This window comes from Euwallacea similis, chromosome 6 (assembly GCF_039881205.1).
Source record: "Euwallacea similis isolate ESF13 chromosome 6, ESF131.1, whole genome shotgun sequence".
NCBI lineage: Eukaryota > Metazoa > Arthropoda > Insecta > Coleoptera > Curculionidae > Euwallacea > Euwallacea similis.
Window position 1 is genome coordinate 5,211,471 of NC_089614.1, and position 17,750 is coordinate 5,229,220.

At 33.9% G+C, this 17,750-nt stretch overlaps 2 protein-coding genes and 1 long non-coding RNA gene across 6 annotated transcripts in view; 2 read left to right on the forward strand and 1 right to left on the reverse strand.

The window, feature by feature from the left end:
* Positions 1 to 23: 23 nt before the first annotated feature.
* On the forward strand, positions 24 to 13,544 carry Ino80 (chromatin-remodeling ATPase INO80). Of its 2 annotated transcripts, none has more exons than XM_066391224.1 (16): positions 24 to 194; positions 305 to 663; positions 725 to 895; positions 948 to 1,953; positions 2,853 to 3,055; positions 3,108 to 3,399; positions 3,454 to 3,716; positions 3,971 to 4,645; positions 4,701 to 5,051; positions 5,533 to 5,700; positions 8,467 to 8,625; positions 8,796 to 8,898; positions 8,956 to 9,029; positions 9,120 to 9,282; positions 10,030 to 10,194; positions 12,868 to 13,544. In XM_066391224.1, exons 1-16 carry the CDS (start codon positions 134 to 136, stop codon positions 13,164 to 13,166), a joined length of 4,512 nt encoding a protein of 1,503 aa, XP_066247321.1. In that variant the 5' UTR covers positions 24 to 133; the 3' UTR covers positions 13,167 to 13,544. The 2 variants fall into 2 exon arrangements, with proteins under 2 accessions (XP_066247321.1, XP_066247322.1); XM_066391225.1 differs by having other exon boundaries at positions 725 to 892.
* Positions 6,521 to 7,179, reverse strand: LOC136409621 (uncharacterized). The gene is made up of 2 exons (XR_010752186.1): positions 6,898 to 7,179; positions 6,521 to 6,831 (listed from the first exon to the last, which is right to left on the reverse strand). It is a non-coding gene; the product is annotated as an uncharacterized lncRNA (long non-coding RNA).
* Positions 13,545 to 15,691: 2,147 nt separating the features above from the next.
* Delta (neurogenic locus protein delta) overlaps positions 15,692 to 17,750 on the forward strand; it is a 47,687-nt gene continuing 45,628 nt past the window's right edge. Inside the window, exons 1-2 of one of the 3 annotated variants that reach the window (XM_066391239.1) lie at positions 15,692 to 15,854; positions 15,898 to 16,006. The gene's annotated coding sequence lies outside the window, so the exon portion shown is untranslated. Of the gene's footprint in view, positions 16,007 to 17,750 lie in introns of all 3 variants that reach the window. The other 2 variants (XM_066391240.1, XM_066391238.1) reach the window with 2 other exon arrangements.

The window sequence follows — 17,750 nt, forward strand, 5'->3', positions numbered from 1 at the left end:
TTGTCAAAAAAAGGTTAAAAAATAATAAGGTTATATTTAAACAAAAATTTTTAAAGTCCAATGCAATGAAATGATTTATTAAACTGCTATTTTATCCATTGCATAACAGATACTGTTGTAAATTAAATTCACCATGGCTAACCATTTAAAAAGTCACTCACTGAATACTATGGTTAACTTGAAACCTGCTCCTGGTACGTGTTTAGAAAGCTCGGATTAAAGAGTTTCGTTAAAAATCAATCTAAACTATCTTAAACCTCATTATTATCAACATTCAAATCTACTTTGAATTGTTTTCTTTCAGGCTCAAACAACTGTTTAATTAAAATGCCAGAGGTTTTGCCCAACACCTCAAAACCAATGCACATAAGAAGACTGGAAAATGCATTGAACACTGGACCATTTTTGGACACATTTCAAAGTCAAGATCGTGGCAGTGATAGTGAGGGCAGTGAAGATGATTACTCAGAATCAATAGATAATCTTTCTAAAGAAGAGCCACATTCGGCAAAGGATTACTATAACTTTGAGAATGTTACTTCAAGTCGTAAGTGGCTGGCTAACATCCTTTCAGAGAATATTGACATGGGCCCTGAAGATGCTCCCTATAAATGTTTATTAAAAATGCATGCCTATCAGAAGAAAATAAGAAAAAATAAAGTAGTAAGTACCTAGTTAGGCATATATAAAAGAAGTGAGTGACTATGTATATATATATTTTTAGAATTTTGATCATTCCATGTATTATGGTGCAGGTCTTATAAGCAAAGAAGACCACTATCCAGAAATTGAAAAGGAAATACCAATCAGCCTGAGAAGAATTGGCCTTCTCAACCTCAAAGATGACATTGAATCTCCTCTTTATGACCCAGATATTTTAGATGATATATCTGTAGTAAGTATGACAAAAGTTTTTTAATACACACTAAAATAATCAAATATTTTAGGACGAACCATGTTTAGACCTAAGCCTTGAAAATGGTATTAGTGAATATCCAAATTTAGATGCAGATTTCGAAGATAATAATGCTAACACAGATTACATTCATCCAAATATATCTAGTCAATCAATTCCCGCACCTCCTCCCATGAGCACTCACTTGCACAGCTCTTCAAAGAAGAAAGCTAAGAAGTTTAAAGATGAAGAATCAAAGAGAAAATGGGAGGAATTGATGACATCAAAGCGAAGGAAACTATTCATTAGTATTGCCAAGAAAGAAATTGGCAAGCAACATAGGGCTAAAACTAATAAACACAAAGAAATGCTTCTGCAATGCAAAAGAGTTGCTTCACACTGTGCTAAATATGCAAGGCAAAAAGCTTTACAATCTGCAAGAGTGGTGAAAGAGCAGCAATGGAGGATGAAGAGATTAGCTAGAGAGAACATAGCTTATTGGAAGAGATCAAGACGTTTTGACAGAGAAGTTAAAAAAAGGCTGGAAAAAGAGGCAGAGGAGCAGAGAAAAATTGATCATGAACTAATAGAAGCCAAAAGACAGCAAAGAAAGCTCAATTTCTTAATAACCCAAACTGAACTTTATGCTCATTTCATGTCACGAAAATTAAGCACTATGTCAGCAGAGGAACAATTGAGAATCTTAAGTCAGTTAGATGAAGAAAAGTCAACGAAGCTCTTAGGCGATGATTATGATTCAGAAGCAATGAAGGAAAAAGCTAAACGAAATGCCCAAGAAGCATTTCAGAGTGAAAAAGCCAGAACGCGTAATTTCGATCAGCAAGCAAATTCATGCCTTACAGAAGTAAAACACATAGATGGAGAACAACCTCAACCAATCATGTTTAAAGGCCTACTTAAGGGGTACCAGTTAAAAGGGATGAACTGGCTGGCCAACTTGTACTCACAAGGGATTAGTGGTATTTTGGCTGATGAAATGGGACTGGGTAAAACAGTCCAGAGCATTGCTTTTTTGTGTCATATTGCTGAGAAATATTGTAAGTATTTTGGAAGAGGACATGAAATAATTTTGAATTATTAAATTAATAATTTTCACTGATTAAAAATTGCGTCATAATATACAAGGGTTTCCATAAGAGAAAAATGAAAAAGCACATTTATCTATTACATGGGTAATCCTATATATATACATACGTATATGTCTATTACGTCAAAAAATGCACAACTAAAAATGATACTTGATATGTTCCAACATTTTCATAAAAAATATTTCCTTCAATTTTTAACGGATTTATGCGGGACTTTTGGTCCTCTACGTATACACAAGGTTATTAATTTCATGTTACACGGAATATTGCGGCTAAAGTATTTAATACTTTGATTTTTTTGCGTTATATAGAACTTAAAATGAAGGTACATTCTAAAATTACTTTCTTTTTACATGGGGGGTTGTAAATAAGTTAAAAATATCAAAGTTATGTTTATAAAGGACTTATCATTCTTCTTAACCTCTTAAAAATAATAGCAGAAAAATGAAAAACAATACAGGTGGGTTTTAAGTCATTCTAATTGAGAATCTGTCTTCATCTTTATCCGAAAAAAAGCCCTAACAATACTTTTTGAAATTTGATCCCATAAAAATACAAGTAGTTGGCCATGATCATGGGTGAAAAGTTATCGTACCCACTAGACAAATGTGCATTTTGAATATCTAATTTATTTCAAAAAAGGCCAAAATCGGCCAATAAATAAAGATTTTACAAGGGTGGTAAATCCTTTAACCCGGATACACTATATCTGGGTGCATAGATAATCCAATGTAATCTAATAATATGTATCCATATGTAATATGCAATATCTGAACTTATTTACAACACTTAATCCCTGCTTTTAATGGCAGCAAGGAGGGGAAATTAAACTACAATTACTTTTTCAGCTGTGTGGGGCCCTTTTCTGATAATCTCCCCAGCCTCCACGTTACACAATTGGCAACAGGAAATAGCAAAATTTGTCCCAGAATTTAAAGTTGTCCCCTACTGGGGAAACCCTAATGAGAGAAAAATACTAAGGCAGTTTTGGGATCAAAAAGATATTTACACCAAAGATGCTAGTTTTCATATTGTAATAACTTCCTACCAGGTGCCCCACAGTGGATTTTTCTTTACTTACCAATAATCTTTAATTTTCTTAGATCGTGATAACAGATATAAAATATTTTAATCGAATAAAATGGCAATACATGATCCTAGACGAAGCTCAGGCGATAAAAAGCACAAATTCCATGCGATGGAAAACACTTCTAGGATTTAGTTGCAGAAATAGATTGCTGCTAAGTGGTACTCCGATTCAGAATAGCATGGCAGAACTATGGGCTTTGCTTCATTTCATTATGCCCACTCTTTTCGACTCTCACGATGAATTTAATGAGTGGTTTTCCAAGGATATTGAAAGCCACGCCGAGAATAAGACTGGCATCGACGAAAGTAAGTTTGAATACATTTTATTTATATTTTTAAAGTGATTTTAATGTTTTCTAGAACACCTTTCAAGACTGCATATGATATTGAAACCTTTCATGCTAAGAAGAATCAAAAAGGACGTCGAAAATGAGTTGTCAGATAAAATCGAAGTAATGGTATATTGTCCGCTAACGACCAGACAGAATTTGTTATATTTGGCTCTTAAGCAAAAAATAAAAATCGAGGATTTATTGCACTATTCTGTTGGAGGAGGAGATTCTCATAATGTAGATAAAAATTTCACGTCCAATCTCATGAATCTGGTTATGCAATTTAGGAAGGTAATTGAATTAAGTGGTATATAATAACTTAAGAATTTTATCCGCTTTAGTATCACATAGTAATGGTAAATTGGAGTTAATTTTTTATAGTTAAAATCTGATTGCGTTTTCTATTGCCATATCAGAGAGTTCTGATCTAAAGGTCTCATAAAAATCATCTCTTATAGTCTCGATTGTCAAGTTTGAGTTGACGTTAATCATTTTTGAAATAATACATTTTTGATTTGGAAATCTCACAATAAACATTTTTGCAGGTTTGTAACCACCCTGAACTCTTTGAAAGAAGGGACGCCAAATCACCAATAAGAGTTCATCCTGTAGTATACAACATCCCTTATTTAGTATACGACACGAACATCCGACAAGAACAGTTTTTAAAGATAAATAAACATTTACCTTTCACCCCGCAATACATTTCAAATGCTCGCAACTCCCATAACTCTTTGTTCACCTTTCTGAATTACCTTGACATATCTGCAGAAGAGTTATTTAAAATTTTGGTGGGCAATGTAGTTGCTAGATGGAAAAATTACTTCGACCACGAAAAGCGCGAACAATATTTGTACAATAGAAAAATGTGGCAACATAGATCGAATCCTGTTCTGAATTTTAAGCAAGAGATTAGGCTCAGCAATGCCCAAATCCAGAGCAGCCCAGTATTGAGTGATATGATGTTTGTGCGAAATATGGAAGCAAACCGAGTGGTGTACACTCTTCAAGATCACACCTATCATTCAATGCCAGAGACCGTTGAACATCGAAATATAAGGCTTAAAACAAAGAAAGTAGTGGATGAGGAAACTGTTCACTTGGAAAGCGATAAAATTACTGTTCCTCTCACTGAGTTTCCTCATATTAAGAGGCCTTCTCGAGTGTTTCCTTGCGACAAGACTGAAATTCCTTCGTATTTATTTTTTTCAATGCCAAAGGTATTTGTAACATTTTAACTTATTTTAAATAATGATGTTTAATGATATGTTTTAGTGTTCGGCAGCAACAATTAGCACCTATTGCTACTCGAGGAGGGCAGCCTGGAATTTACAGAGGCATATTGACGATTACAGCTACAATTCTCTGAACTCTTATTGGTTAGAAGTGACAGGAAATAATCTGGCACCCAATTTAATTGATGTACTGCGTCCGAACTCCTCAAATTGTTTAGCAAATATTACTCCCGCCAGCGGATGGTCAAATATTGCTATTCCTGACAAGGAAAGCTTAGTAACTGATTCTGGAAAGCTCTTTGTTTTAGATGGATTGTTAAAGAAATTGAAAGAAGAGGGGCATAGAGTGCTTATTTATTCGCAGATGACCAAGATGATCGACCTTTTAGAGGTGATTTGCGTTTTTATCTCAAGAATAGTGAATATAATTTTGCCATAACAGATTGATTAAACTTCTTGTGTTCATATATACTTAGATGTTTACCAAAAAATTTTATTGATTTTTTAATATTCGAAAAATATATTTCTTTTATAGTGACGTTACTCAGGTCCGAATTTAACACAATGTTGGTAATTTTCAAGTGAGAAAAAAAGAATTACAGATTACGTAATACCTTTTTAGTTATGACGTCACTTATATGCGAATTTGTTCAATTTAATAAAAATTTTGTAGTTGTCAAAACCTAAGAAAAGCCACTGTGTTGTGCACATGACTTTGATGTGAATTATTCTAAACTTTGAACTTAATTATATAAGTTAAGGATATATTTAAAATTTTTATCCTTTAATTCATTTGTGCTATAGTATTTTTGGGAAAATATTTGTAAATTGATAGTCCTATTCTCATATTATATTAACGTGTTTTATTCCAGGAATATATGTGGCATAGACATCACAAATACATGAGACTGGATGGTTCCTCAAAAATATCAGAGCGTAGGGACATGGTCGCCGATTTTCAGGCAAGGACAGACATATTTGTATTCCTATTATCAACAAGGGCTGGGGGTCTCGGAATTAATTTGACAGCGGCTGATACAGTAAGTTAATGACTCGCAATTATCATTTTGCATGACGAATATGGAGCTCAATTTGTTTATTTACTTCACTTGACGACCACACTTTCAATTTCGTATAGGGATGTTCGATCCGTAGAAAAGTATCGATATTTGGTATTGATTCGAATCGTCTTCCAAAGTATCGATGATTTTCGATCTGACATCTGACTCTCTAGATGTTAGAGACATCGGTGCACAATTACGAAATAATAAATAGCATTTGTAAAGTCTAAGGAATACGGATTGACCATGACGTGACACATTATATTTCACTTGATATCTATTTGTTTGAACGGGATAACAGATTAAAATCTCGGACAACATGGTCAATAACTATTTCTTAGGCCTTACTCCATGATAAATTACATACATATACCAATTTATTAAAGTATACATACATATGTAGGGGGCTTCGAATTTACCTTTTACCTAGAAACCAACGCTGGAGTTGTAATTTAAGGTTTATCGCAAGGGCGCTGCAAAAGTAAGCAAATCCGTGGTCCTTTTTTGTTCCTATTTACATTCAACGTTTAAGATTTCGCAACTGCCACAGCCAATCAGAAAGGCACTGAAGTTTGTTTTTGCTAAAAGCTAAAAGCAATGTAATCGAAAAGTAAGGCATCCAAAAAGATACTTTAGAAAATCGCATGGTATCGTGCATCTGTAAGTTCACAGTTATAAGTAAAAAAGAGTTAAAGCTGTGGATACTTTGACTTTATACTGGTCGCCTTGTACTTTATTTTCGTAGAATTATTGCCGCTATAAAATAAGATACTGTAATTTTGAACGGTGTTTGTTTTTAACCACCAATGCCGTCTTTTTCCTACATATGAGAGTAATGCATTTATAACGTGAAAATTTCTGTTTTTAATAAGTATTTATTTTCCAGCCTGAGAGCCGGTAGCGCAGCAATTAAGCATAATAATAATGATTCATTTAATATAATGCCTAATGCTAAGTAGCACTTCATTTAAAAAGAAAAACAATAAATCGGAGGGAGCGCTACAAAAAGTGAATGAATTTATTGTTCAGTTAACGGTGGATTTCGTGATGGTAGAGAAGAGTCCAGCTATAAATCTCTGGGACAAATGGGTGCTCAGGTATCTCCCGAGCCTGATGAGAACAATTCAAACAAAAAAAAAACAGATTAAAATAGTAGCGATAACATTATTTGCATACCATGGTCCGGCTTTCGGATGGTTTTTGCCTCGAATTTCGTATTCCCCGCGACGCTACTTGTTAATGGACGGCCTGTGGCCGCGGAATGCTCTGACGTCGACCGATTGCCGTGGATTCGCTGAGAACTTTTCAACGTGATTCTCCCAGCATGTTTGTCGAAGTACGTGGACGCTGCATCCGTTATGCGACGACTTATACAAACTACACGACTGGTCATTAACCGAGCTTCAATAAAGCTTAGATTGCTCGTTTCCATCTTAAAATCTTTCCTACATCACCGAATATTTTTAAATTACTCTTCAACACCTTCCCTTAATCCTCTAATTAAATTTTAAAACTGTATAATCTTTTCTTTATCCATGTGGTTTGTCAGAGTCGCCTGACTGGCGTTCTTATGAATTAAATCACCTATAGCGATCGATAATTTGTTATAAAGTCAATGCCGTTTGTTGCTGGTTATTTATTCACCTCAGGTTTAGATAATACAAAAATACGTGACATTATCAAAAGGGAGATATACATTCTTTTATCCCTGCTGTTGCAGAACACACCCATTAAGAGACTGTTCTGTGGGGTGAGTCAATTTTGTAAGTGCGTTCGTGGAATTGATGGTGAGAACTTTATTCACACTCTGTCATGCTCCGATAGAAAAGGCAATCCTGCATTTATTTGGCATATATGGAGCGGCATTGCATGATGGTTATTAAAAGAGAATGGCGCCAATCTATATAAAATGAAATAATTCTATGAATACGCTTTAATTATGAGAATTAGGAGCGAATCATGCTACCGGTTAACTACAATTCAAATCTACTTTCGTGTGAAGTGCGAATAATTTCCCAACAACAACGCACATTTCTTAAAACCTAAGGCACCCCCAATGGAATTGGAAGTTGATATTAATAGGTCACAAAGCAGCACGTGGAAAAGTAGCCGAAGGGTGGTTTTATACGATAGGTGGTTGTACACGTGCGGGGCAGGAAATGACTGCCTGCATATTTCCGGATCTTTCATATTGCAACATTCGACACTACCCTTATTAAGTACCGTAGCCACTTTACCTCTTATTTGGACAACAAGACTCATTATCAAGATTTTCGGGGGTGGCACGATTTTAACTACCCTTCTTTAGAGTTCGAAGTGGCTGTATCACGGTTCGATCACATTTATGAAGGTTGCCAATTAAGAGTTTACGATACGATATATAAAGTGTAGGGGCAATAGACGATTAGAATTAAAATAATTATAATGTAATGTCTTTCTAGCTAACTATGTTACTAAGTTATAACACCAGAACGTGCCAGCAATGTTAAATGGGAGTGTATGAGCTCCTGAATACGTTAAGCGCTAATATTCTGGGAACATATTGAATTTTAATATCACTACATGACTTACATGAGGTAACCGTGTGAAATTTCATTCTATCATTGGCAAAATAGTAGACGATGTATTAATGGGCAATTAATGTATCTATAAAATTTGCATTATAACAAAATTGTTCACTGCTTTGTTTACTTTCGGTGATCAGATACTTAGTGACTTGAACTAAAGTTGTTTCTGTTGTTCCAGGTAATATTCTATGACAGTGACTGGAATCCAACAGTAGACCAGCAAGCAATGGACAGGGCTCATAGATTAGGTCAAACTAAACAAGTTACCGTGTATAGGCTGATTTGTAAAGGGTCGATAGAGGAACGCATATTGCAGAGAGCTAGAGAAAAAAGTGAGGTAATATGAAGTATTTGCTTGCAGCAAAGTTTTTTTAAAATTTTACGAAGTATCGTAGCCATTTATAGAATGCCTAATATGCGAGCATTGGGTTTAAATTATGTAACATTAATTAACTATGTCTCCGACAGTAAATGGTTTTCTCATTCAACATTATGTAAAATTCCCAGATACAAAAACTAGTAATAAGCGGAGGAAATTTCAAGCCCGATACTCTAAAGCCGAAAGAAGTGGTTTCTCTTCTTCTCGACGACGACGAATTAGTTCAAAAATGTACGTTCAGCTTTTTTCTACCTGGGAAGCAATACATTAATAATTAATTTGTCTTAGATCACCTAAAAGTCGAAAACAAGTCCACTGCAGAGGAAGCCAGGGACGATAAAAAGCGAAAATTAGCTTTTAAGGTAAGAGTGAATGGGCTACTGCATTTTATTCATATAATTTATCTTTTATAATGCTCAAAGAGTATTTCTCACATTACTTTTTTCTTCCAGACGATTCCGGCAGCGGATGCTAAAAGGGCTAGACTAGAACCCACGAGTATCATACAGGAAACAAATGAAGAACAACCGAATAGCCCTTCCAGTGAAATCGATCCTGATGGTCCAATCGAAGAACCAGATGTTGTGAATGATGATGATTCTCCCATTACAAATAGTAAGTGAAATTGTTTAGAACTTTGAAAAATTTTACCCATCATCACATAAAAAAATATCCATAACGTATATTACATGAACGTTAGAAAATTAGGAATATCTTTCAGCTGTACGTTATAGCGGTAAGTAATTCTTAACGCACGAGCCGCAGACAAGGATGGCAATCAGGAAAATGTGTTAGGAAACTTTCTTTCAAGTTATGTACACTATTTTAATTAAAATCATAACTATATCACAATTATGCACAGATCTACTGTGCCAGATGCTTGCGTTAGTTTAATGGTTTTAGTGTCGGACTTTCGATATGATGACACCGCGTTCGATTCCCAGGTAATATAGAAGAATTAGAATAAAATTTTTGGCAACGTTGATTGATAAAAAAAATTTTGTTAGACAAAAATTTGATTCTCAATTTCACATGTTTCTATAGGATCCCATTCCTCATTTGGGTAATTCATTTTTTAAAATTTGTATTATATTTAAATTTTTTTGGTCGTATAATTTATATAATATACAATCACTAGATACTTACACTCCCTGACAAAATTGTAGGCCATCTCAATTTTTTACAATAATTATTAATTCTAATAGACAAGACTTTTTAAAATTATTTTAGGTTTTACAACATTGCAAATAATTAACAAAAAACAACTTTTTAATAACACAAATTTATTTTTGGTTCAAATACGGAAATAAAATAAAATTTTAAGGTGACAAACAGTATAGAACTGTTTTTGTATTCTTCCAGAATATACAGTATACAACGTGTATGGCTCAACAGTGAGGCCTAGACCTGCAGGAAGGGGTCACACAAAGAGGGGTAGACCTAGGGGTTCCCGTTCAAGGGTTACTGCAGGGATAGGACGTAATCATACCGCTTTGAATGGTCCTACTGCTCCGGGGCTTTGTGGCGGTGAGTCAAAAAGTGTTTTATTTCAGTTATTTTCTCAAATTTATTTGGTTTTATTTCGTCGTTTTCCTCTTTTGATCTGCGGTTTTAATAATTTTATGAGATATTCGGTTTCTATAAAAAAATATCAGTTTCCGTTTAGATGAAATCTTTTACATATAAATGAAACGTAGGAGTGAAATCTGCTTCTGTACAACAAAAATTTCCATTTATTTTTGTTCCTGCGGATATATTTTTACACTTTCCATTACCTGAAATTTTGTTAATACAAGATTTCAATTAATGGTAAAATACCCGTTAAGTACTTCCACAGTGAGATTTCGAATGATTGCCAAAAATTTTAGCTGCGTATTCTATGTTGAAAAATAATAATTGTTTAATATACCTATAGACTATATTTCAAGAATTCTTTAAGAAATTCCAAGGGGATAAAATTTAATTCAAGAAAGTTAATTAATTTTAAATTCATCGAGATATTGTAATGAAATGTTGGTGTTAACAACCATAAAGGGCGCCTATTTAGCAATAAAAAGCCCTCGGTCCTCAAAACCGCCTAGAAAACAAGGTTAGATTTTACATATACCTGATATTTTTTGAAGAAGTTTAGAATCGTGGAAGAATTGTTCAGGAATCTAAGCAGAAACGAGGGAAGAACAGCGATACGAAATCTACATTCGTTAGCTTTATCAACAACTTGGATGATATCAATGATTCGATAAAAGAAAAGATTCTTAGAAATTAAATAGTTACGAATTGAACAAAGGTCATTATCAAGTGTTACAACACCCACGAATTTAACATTTACCTTTCTTTGGTGGTGGAAAATGTAATAAGTCAAATTGCAAACGATACGAATGTCGTTACGATGGACAACCACATCGAAGACATTGGCAGGCCGCCTAGTATTCTCTTTCTCATGGAACATAATATACAAGAGTATATAAAGTGATTTTGAGTTCGAAAAGCTCTTCTTTGCTAGGAAATACCGCGTGGTCTAAATTCGTGATGCATGTATCTTGAAAACTTTAAGAGATACAAAAACGATTAAATGCACAGTTTTAATAACAACTTGTTATATATTATATATAGATATAGATAAAAATATAACAATAAAAAGTCGAATGGTAACACTTTAATTTCCACAGAGCGCTACACCATATTGCATCTTCAAATTAAAGAGAGCCAAAGAAGTTGTTTTCATAACCAGTTTATAAACCACATGAGAGTTTCTTATAAAATTCTTTATATATATATATATATAAAGTGTTTTTTTTTTCAAAAGGTTCTACTACCTTTTGGCATATTTTGAAGAAATGGAGCGTAGGAAAAAGGTACCGGCATAACTGGTTTTAAGTTAGTTCAGGTCATGATAGTTTTAGGTTAAAAAAAACATGTTAATAACCGGTTTCAAAAATCGGATGGTGACACTAAATAACAAATTTAATATAAAAATTTAAGGTCTTGTCGCGATTTCAGAACGAGTACCTAGTTATTTAAGAGTAGGTAGTTGGGCAAGTGTGGGGCGTATGAGACCCTAAAAAACTACCTTGATTGTATTTTAAGAAAGGAAAAGGACTAAAAAGCGAGGGCATCCGACCCAAATCGGGCCAGAAGGCGGCGGCAACTCTTCCCGGCATCTGGCGGATATCCTTCAGGAAATCTATTCAAAGGTGGTTCTAAAAGGTGGCCGTTTTTTGCGCAGGTACTTTGCGGCAACTGGCACTCATTTGCTTAGAAAAAATGGCCCAAAAAACTCCCGATTCGTGCGTCTTCCGAAACCCGGAAGCACAATTTTAGCTCAGGACCTAGTTTTGAATTTAGAAAATGACAGTTAAAACATATGGTTCTGTTTAAAGAATTTTTTATGTGTTGTGTTCAAAACTGCGTTGTGTACAAAGATGAACTTATTGTTAGTTTAAACAAGTCTAAGAATGTCAGTGTGAATAATGCTTTTTGTATAAAAAAGGCGTTCACGCGTTTTGAGCCAAATTGGACCGAAAAATCGTGTGGCGGTATCTGATAAATAAGCCAAAATTCCAATCCCAGACTATAATGTAGCGTGGCGTACAAAAACGGATTTATTTATTTCAATTTGAACACGTATTGTTTTGTTTAAGTGTTAAATTTATTTTTCACATCTTCTTAACGCGGGCATCCTTGGATCAATCGATCCTCAAGGTTTTCGTGCTCTCATTATTATTGATGGACATCTCGATTTTTGCGTATCGCTTTCGATGTAGATATTTCTCTGACGCCACTAAGTGCTTGGTCATCGGGTTTAAATGTTTTACCACCCTCATGTTAGAATACATAAGAAATTTATTTAAATCGCTTTCTTCTGTTTATCAGAATTAATGCTGTAATTTTTAACCTAAAGTTGATTTTTACCGTGTTAATACGATTAGTTTTAGTGCAAATGTTATTTTTTCCTCCTATAAGTCCGAAACAAAGTCTCCTGTGCATAATGACTTGCGAATTGTTCACAGATTTTTAACTGGCTTACCGATTTATCCTTGTTTTTTATTTGTAATTGGCAGTGCTTGATGGCACATTAACATGGGAAAATTTGCCTTTTACTCGTTATAAATAAGAGGAAACCATGGACGTTCGAGAAACGTTCTATAAAAGCTCTTTTGTTTATAAGCGGCATTTTGGGGTAATTTGCGATTTTTCTAGCCCCTCTAAACTCTTTTGGAGAGACTCACGACTCGGCATCTTCAGTATCATCTACACAATCTTCTCCAAGGGGGGCGGGAGAAACTCCATTAGATATTACAGGTATTTCTGCTACTCCAAGCACTAGGCGGGGTCCAGGACGACCTCGTCTGCGACCTTCCGGCCCTGCGCATGCCGGTTCTAGGACCCCAAGGCCTCGCAAGCCTGCGCGTCCTTTACCTGTACCTTTGCCGACAGAACCTGCCATTACATCTCAATCCTCATCCGGGTACTCGTTTTATGAGTTCCCGGATGAATAGCGATAAGTTCTAATCGTTAAATAGATGATCTGAAATGAATTCCTCAGTAGCTAAAAATCTCAATCTTAACTGGTGTTTTGTATAACAAGAAACTATAATAAAAAATATAAAAACTCAATAAGGACGATTACTCCGGGTTCTCGAAATCTAACGTCTTAGAATCGTTTAGCGTAATTCTCAATGTTTTAATTTGAATAAATTTTAAAATTTTGCGACATAAATTAATGGGACCTGCAACAATTTAATCAGTGAATTAAATGATCGAATTTCCTACTATTTGAAAAAGATTCCGAGAATCCGATTTTAGTGGTTCCCTTTGAAAAATATTGTGATTTGTACGTTCGTAAGAAGTAACTTTAAGTTCTCGCCTTGTAAAAAGTCTTGTATAAAATATTGGTACCTGAAGACTTTCGGAAGCACTATTTAAGTTCGTGTGCGTGGCCCCCTCTTTCCTCTTGAGTATTTTTTAAAACACAATTAAAGACTATGTGTATATTGTAAGTTTTTTTGTACAGTATATTATAAGACTATTTAGTTAGAAACGTCGCAGAATTGTGGAATATTTTTAACATTTCTTCCCTCCGAAGAGTGGCCCAGGGATATATCTTGAAATTAAATTATTTATTTGACAATGTTTTCTGAGCAAGCAAAGCTGAAAAAATTGAATAAAATATCTACATAGAGATGAGAAAAATTGCTCTGACTCGTAAAACTTAATTTTAAAGTGCGCAAATGTTGACAAACATATTTCATGAAGTCATTATTTTCTTAGATGTGACGTCACCTCTCCCTTTTTTTAATGGCAATCCCAATTTTTGATACCGCCTTCTGAAACAGTATGTTAATCTATATACGTAATAATGAGTTTTAACGTAACAAAAGTTTCGAGAATATTTTTTGGTATCATTCACTTCAATAATAAAAGTTTTTAATTAAAAAATAATCTAAATTAATGTTCATATTGATTACATCGTATATAATTATATGATAAATTTTTATTGTTACAATGAATAATGAAGATTTTTTTTACTCTTGATATATTTTTGACCCAACTGAAAACTCATTATTCGGTATGTAAAATCATGTGCTTCTTCAAATGACCCAAGAGATTGCGATTTAAGAAAGAAGAAGGTGAGGTCATATGTGCGAAAATAATACCTTTCATAAACGATCTTTTATTTATTAGAATTGGCGCACGTAAATCTGAGAATTTTTTTGCGTCTTTATACAGATTTTATTAAATTTTAACATTTGCTTCTTCACTGTATATTTCTATTCTGGAACCAATGCAGCTTTCTACATTTTACTTAAGTAAGTCGAACAAGAAAAACTCACAGTCACTCGTTCATAAAATAGGCGTCATGAGAACAAATTAACAAAAACTTAATATACAATTTAGTCATTATTGTAATTGTATTTATTTTATTAATTTTTATTTATTGAACGAGAACAGTGGTTTGTATAGTATCTGGTTGTGTTGTACTTTTTAATAACATTGTTTTACCGTAAGTGTTATTTTAGCTAATTATTCAAATGGATAATAAAATAAAAAAAGATTTACTCGAATTTTTTAATTCCTCTCCTCTTCTTATGCGTTTGCTTATTTCAGATATTTTACAGAAATCTACTGTTATTTCAATGCATTTAATGCATATGTTTCTTTTATTTAAGATTTTAAACAGCTCAAGAATCTTTAGTCCCGAAGCAATTTTACAAAATATTAATCTTTTTCTAAAATCTATTTCGTTTCCTTTCTTTAAGTAGGCCAGTGAGTCGGCAAATTAATGGGTGGTTACATTTGTCGCAACTGCTCTAGAAAGGTCGCCCTACCCCTTTAAATGTCAGGTTTAAAGGGGTTAACACGGGAGCGACTTTCTTGGTTTTATTCCCTTATATTTATGTGAGGCTAATTTTTCGATATTTCCAAGCGTCTTGGAATCCTCTTCCGCAAGCGCCTTCCCGGCATCTTCCCGAATAGATATTTTTTAAATGTTCGATAATTGCGACCCAGGACCGTATTTAGTTTGAATTTTTCTATGTTTTTTAAGATTCTTTAAGCGATTCCCCTGAGGACTTTAATCAAGAAGTATTCTAATTTCTGTTATGTGTTCAGTTTATGTCTGAAGCCGATCCTGCATGAATCCATTAAAATAGAATATCGATTAATAGCCCCCTCAGGACTCTTGAAAGTTCATAGCCTGAACACTCGAGACAAGGCGTCAGACAACCTCGATTTCTAATTTTCCGTTTTGATTTTCAGTCTGGATTTTTTGAAAGGAAAAGCAAACACTATTATCCGTTTCATTAACCAAATAAAAAAATTGTGGCTCAATGAGAAGAGCCTTAACAACAGTCATATTGAGCTTTTTCCCAGATTAAGGAAAATATTTAGCCGATTTTCCAGAATTAACACCTAGCCTGACCAAACTTTATTTGAATGAAACCAAACAGATAATACATTGAACAGGCTGGCTGATATATTTATATCTTACTTAGAAGAGGTCGAAACGGAGTGCGTGCCTCTAATTCGCTAAATATAAAACGCTCTTCAAACTCTCTCTTCTGTAAACATGAAATGTTAGTTACAAGAGAAACCGTACGAATGGAATTGCTTCCAGAATTTCCACCGACAAGGCTTCTTATGGATACTCGTTGCTGTGCGCTCCAGTTCGGTGATCCAGTGTCCCGGTTAGTATCTACCTATGTGCCCACTAGTCAGTGTTAAAATTAGTGTCACTAGTGCATAGAGGCCACTGGGAATGACCAGCAATGTCTCTAAAGGCCTGTATAGCTCCAGAGGTGACGGCCCCAACCTTGAAATGGATACATACATTATTTTGGTATGTTTAAATTTAAACTTGCTGCTGACAACCCAATCACGCACGAGAGCTCTAACCTTAATGCTTTGTGTGCTGTTTTATATTTGAGTTTGTTTTTCTTAATACAAATGCTAACGGTACAATTGAGCATCAAAAATGTCTTCCGTGATGAATTCAGGTTCCATTGACAAGTCGCTAACGACAAAAATGATGCTAACACGATCTGTAAACACCACCTGCCGTTACCAGTCTGTGCAATCATGATTAAGTTTCGTTTTAATTAATTGTAGTAACTTTCATATTTCGATATTTAAATTTATATTTTTAATAACTCGCTAATATGATGATCCAATAATAGGTTCCAAAATGAGAGATTTAGCTCCATAAAAAGTAGAACATCCTGTGGAAAAAATAACAATTTAAGCATACTACTTGTACATAGCAAATACATGGTGAGCTTTTTAAATTTCGTCAGAGATTTGCGTGAAATATACAGGAACATATATTCTTTGACTTCTATGCCTAAGATCATTACAAGTTTTTTTTTTCATTTAAGATATACAGAGTCTTATTATTAACTTATAAATGAATAAAATATGTTATCGTTTATTTTGAGAGTTAAAAATTTGAGATAAAATACATCCCCCAATTTCACACTTGCATGCGTGATAGCAACCCTCTTAGAAGGATCATACGATACATCAATTAAAAGGCATTTTTTACACCTTTTATCTTCTCAAAAAAAAAAAAAAATACCGCTACTTTTTGCTCGTGACCATTTAGAATAGATTTCTTCCTGTTTTGCACACAAATTGTTTTGCACATCAAGAAAAAAGTTGTTTAGAAAATAAAAATACCTTTCAATAGTTATATCATATGATCGATTCTTCTTGCCATTTAAAATTTTTAAAAAGGGCTAAAGGTAAATTAGAATGATTAATTTAATACTAAATTTACCATCCCTCAAAACAAACGTTGCCGTATTTTGTGAGTTTAACAAAAAGTAATTATTTTGAAAGGTTAGTGTTAGAACCCTGTATATCTATCATTTTTAAATTTTGTGATTTTTAACATCTATAATGTTTGGCTTTTATGGTGATTCTTTTTTAGCTACGCATTTATTAATTACTATTTAGAAGATTTCTTGTTAGATCAATTAATTAAGCAAACTATTGTAATAACAATCCTAAGATTTAAGCCATTTAAAATTATATAGAGTGTTTCTGAATTTGAGGACAATTTCTAATTAATAATTTTGCCAAATCTCTATTTTTTTAAATAGATCGTACCCATAAAATCACTTTCAATTTTATAATTGTGAAGTATATTTAAACATATCGTTAAGGTTTATCTATGACTATACCATCTTTTTCATTCAAAGTGGAGTCACTTGCCTTTTGCAACTGTCAATTTAATGTAAAAAATTTTTATTTTGGCATAACATGTTTTTTCAATTCAAACTCGCTTTGCATATACAGGGTCGTTTTTATTATTTTGGAAAATATTTCATTCAAACTTAAATACTTTGTGGCCACTACATGCAACTGGTCGTTTTAAAGTTATAAAAGCTTGGAAGCCTTATATTAAATTTTCTGAATTGATATTGGAATTGGATGCTTGAATGTAATGCGGGCCCTGTGCTGCGAAAGCTACGAAACGCCACTGGGTGTTTGGTCGTTCCAGCCGGCATATTACCAGGTGTAACGCGGCTTCAGCACCTGTCCTCTTAAAAAAATCAATGTCCTGTGGCTATTGCTCGTCACAC

What these genes read in the sequence shown, in the direction of transcription:
- Ino80 (XM_066391224.1), top strand. Translation starts at nt 134, where the DNA reads ATGGCTAACCATTTAAAAAGTCACTCACTGAATACTATGGTTAACTTG. An exon ending in AAATAAGAAAAAATAAAGTA is followed by an intron (nt 664 to 724) that starts GTAAGTACCTAG and finishes ATATATTTTTAG; the next exon opens with AATTTTGATCATTCCATGTA. An exon ending in ATTTGACAGCGGCTGATACA is followed by an intron (nt 5,701 to 8,466) that starts GTAAGTTAATGA and finishes CTGTTGTTCCAG; the next exon opens with GTAATATTCTATGACAGTGA.